Source organism: Octopus bimaculoides, chromosome 24, assembly GCF_001194135.2.
Source record: "Octopus bimaculoides isolate UCB-OBI-ISO-001 chromosome 24, ASM119413v2, whole genome shotgun sequence".
Taxonomy (NCBI): domain Eukaryota; kingdom Metazoa; phylum Mollusca; class Cephalopoda; order Octopoda; family Octopodidae; genus Octopus; species Octopus bimaculoides.
In genome coordinates, this window is record NC_069004.1 from 31048979 (window position 1) to 31052842 (window position 3864).

The window sequence follows — 3864 nt, forward strand, 5'->3', positions numbered from 1 at the left end:
TCCCTAAAAATTCGAGTTTTGGGATCTGACTCAGATATTAGTTTCAAAATTTTGACAAAAGGCCACCAATTTCAGGAAGTGGGTAAAGTCAATTACATCAACCCCAGTGTTCAACTGGTACTTATTTTATCGACCCTGAAAGGATGAAAGGCAAGGTCAACTTCAATGGAGTTTGAACTCAGAACGTGACAATGGATGAAATGTCGCTAAGCATCTGGCCCAGATATTAAGAACCATGTAGCGGGTGCTTTTTTTCATGCCACCATGTAGGTTTTTTGCAGGACAACCCCAAGTGGAGCAATTTTGTGTTAGGAGTTGAAGAATAGAAACGATTAAATTATGAAAGAAAAAAGGCCAGAGAAGAACAGGTTTCTTCTTAGAGGAGTTCTGCGATTACTCATTTTAGAAGGGAAGGTGGGAGCAATCAGTTGGGTTGGGAATTGTTCTTGGTTTTTTAGCACTTATTGCAACCAGTATCTTAACACTTTAGAAACCAACTCGTCCAAAGCTGCCACTGGTTCAATGATACAAAATCCTGTTTTAAAGTGATCTAAATTAAAACCTTCCACGGAAACTTCAAGTGAGTCATTGTGATAGCAGTGACGTTTCATCGCTACCATGACAACCAACTTTATTTCTTCTCTAAACATCAGTCTGAATGCTGAGTCAACGGGGAGGAGTTCCAGCTTGATGAAATCTCCGACTGGTTTAAATACACAAGTCTCCGATATCCAAGTGGCTAAAAAAAAATATCAGCAGAAGGGCAGCCAGGAACCATGACCTGGGTCCTTTAGAGTGTAAAAAGTTAAGCGCTGAAATACTTACCTGAGGTGGGTTGCTTCTCTGGAAACCTTTTCCTGTTCACCTTTCCAGGGAGTTTTTTTTATTACTGTTAGAAACACCAACGTCATCATTATCCTTTAACGTCCGCTTTCCATGCTGGCATGGGTTTGACTGAGGACTGGTGAACTAGAGGCTGCACCAGGCTCAATCTGGTTTGGCAGTTTCTACAGCTGGATGTCATTCCTAACGCCAACCACTCCGAGAGTGTAGTAGTTTTAATGTCCAGTTTTCCATGCTTGCATGGGTCAGATGGAGTTTATAAAAGCAGATTTTTCTTAGTTGGATGCCCTTCCTGTTACCAACCCTCACATTTTATATATATATATATATTTATATACACACACACATATATATACATACATTATTTAATGAACACAATGTTTTTGTGCTACTATTAGTTTCATGTGCTGAGAACATACTAGTGTTTATTAACACGTCTGGTGTCCTGGCACAATCATCAGATGACTGTGCTAGGATACCAAACGTGTTAATAAACACTGTCTGGCATGTTCTCAGCACATGAAGCTAATAGTAACACATAAAAATGTGTTTATTAAATATTTACCGCTCACCAGATGGAGTATTTTTTCTGTTGACCATACCATCACAGAACAGTACATATATATGATGGGCTTCTTTCAGTTTTCATCTAAAAAAAAAAAACTGAAACACAGGAGTTTGGTCAGCCTAGAGTTAGAGAAGATACTCTCCCATGGTGTCACACAGTGAGAACTGAACCTGGAACCTTGTGGTTGGTAAGCAAATTTCTTACCACATAGCCACACATGTGCCTGTGATGATCCATTCAAAAGAATGGGAATAAAATAAGCATTACATCTGACAGAATGCTGAGGGACTCAAAAGAAAACTTGATGGATGCCAACAGCTCCATAAAGAAGTACCGATCTCTCAAAGCAGTTGGAACACACTGAAGTGTTAGACTCAGGAAGACATGGGGTAAAGTACTGAAGAATGGCCTCAGGATGCTGAACCTTCAAAATAAGACAACAAAGGACCAAGATGCCTGGCACCTCACTGTACTCCACAGCAGAAGTGTTAAGATTGGTCCCACTGGTGGTGTAAAACACTCATAGCGGTGCCATGTAAAAGCCCCCAGCACACTTTGTAGAGTGGTTGGCATTAGGAAGGACATCCTGCCATAGACACCATGGAAGATCAAACTGGAGTCCGGTGCAGCCAACTCTGGTCAAACCATCCAACCCATGCCAGCATGGACATTGGATGAGGAGGAGGATGATGATGATGACACACACAAAACAAAAACACTGAAATTGTATTGTTATATTTTTATTCTCTCCTCCCCTACTTTAAATTTAATTTTAATGCTAGAAAAAAAAAATGGTCTTTTCTTTTTTTTTTTTGGATAAGTCATCTACAACAATGCAGCTTCTTCAGGTAAAAATGAACACGACCAGGTGAGAAAGAGAAGAGAGCTTCGTCTGTTAATAGATGGGAAAATTCTTACAAAGCTGCAGCACCAGATATAATTTCTATCAATTCTCTTGTGATGACGGCCTGCCTGGTTCGGTTGTAGGTCAATGTAAGTTTGTCAATCATTTCACCTGCAATCAAACAGAAAATATATTTAAGCAAAGGCATGTGGTTTAGTGGTTAGGATGTTTGGCTCATAATCGTAAGGTCAGGAGTTCGATTCCTGGTGGCATTTTGTGTCCTTGAGCAAGACACTTTATTTCATGTTGCTACAATCTATTCAGTTGGCAAAAATGAGTAGTACCCGTAATTCAAAGGGACCAGCCTTGTCACATTCTGTGTCATGCTGAATCTCTCTGAGAACTACGTTAAGGGTACGTATGTCTGGAGTATTTCTCAGAGATACAAGCACAAATAGGGAAAAGAGGGAAATAAAGAGGAGAGACAGAGGAAAGCAATGCCAGATTGATGAATCTAAGGCAAGCAGTACTTACCGGCATTCTTGGTGGCACCATCCATAGCAGTCATTCTTGAACTCTGTTCACTGCAAGCAGATTCCTTCATACCGTAAAACAGTTTACTGACCAGAGCGTATTCGTTATAGGAGACTAACACCTCCTCGTCTATACTGTCGTAGAGAGGCAATTTCTCTGACTGGTTAACAGCATCCAGGGAGAAGATGGGCAGCTGAGAAGTCTTGTATGAAACGACACTCCTACACGTAAATGTAAATAAAGGAAGATATGTAAAGCAGGTGGTGGCGAATCATTTTTATGAGTTGCTAAAGACGCATAGCTTACTGGTTACGGTATTTGGCTTATGATTGTAAGGTCATTGGTTTCGATTGCCGACGGCCTGCTGTGGCCTTGAGCAAGACACTTTATTTCACACGGCTCCAGTCCACTCAGCTGGCAAAAATGAAAAGTACCTGTATTTCAAATGGCCAGCGTTGCCACATCCCGTGTCATGCTGGAATCTCCCTGAAAACCACATTAAGGACATGCGTGTCAGTGGAGCACTCAGCCACTTGCACATTTATGTCATGAGCAGGCTTTTCCGTTGATCGGACCAACTGGAACACACGTCATAACTAATGGAGTGCCAGTGTCATATCCCATATGATACACAGGACAGGCAAAGGGAGTCAAGCTTTCTGCCAATTGTCATCTTTTAAATTTGTGGCCCCCCCCTCCCCTTACACTAATGAGTTGTCATCTTTGGCTCATTGTCAAAATATATCTTCATTGAGTCCTTCCTATAAATATTACTATGGTCACTGACAAGGAGCTTTCTGGCCTAGTACACACTGTCATGACCTTAACCCCTTAGCATTTAAACTGGCCATGTCAGGCCCAAATATTCTACCTGTTTTATGTTCAAACTGGCCAGATCCAGCCTCTCGCAACTGCCCCTACAATGTCATCCTAAAAATATATATCATCACATTGTCAAACTCTTGAAGCTACAAGATAATGCATGAATGGTTAATTCTGTTAATCGTTATCTTTTAAGTTTGTAGGACCCCTTCTTTACCCCTTCTGCACCTCTCCAGCTCCAGCCAAACCACCT

The 3864-nt window shown here is 41.2% G+C and overlaps 1 protein-coding gene across 1 annotated transcript in view; it reads right to left on the reverse strand.

Annotated features, from left to right (window-relative positions):
* Nucleotides 1–2135: 2135 nt before the first annotated feature.
* LOC106876413 (ATP synthase subunit gamma, mitochondrial) overlaps nt 2136–3864 on the reverse strand; it is an 8915-nt gene continuing 7186 nt past the window's right edge. The window contains exons 6-7 of the mRNA XM_014924951.2: nt 2790–3010; nt 2136–2426 (exon numbers count right to left, since the gene is read on the reverse strand). Coding sequence (XP_014780437.1) covers nt 2326–2426; nt 2790–3010 — 322 coding nt within the window. The 3' untranslated portion in view covers nt 2136–2325. The remainder of the gene's footprint in view (nt 2427–2789; nt 3011–3864) is intronic.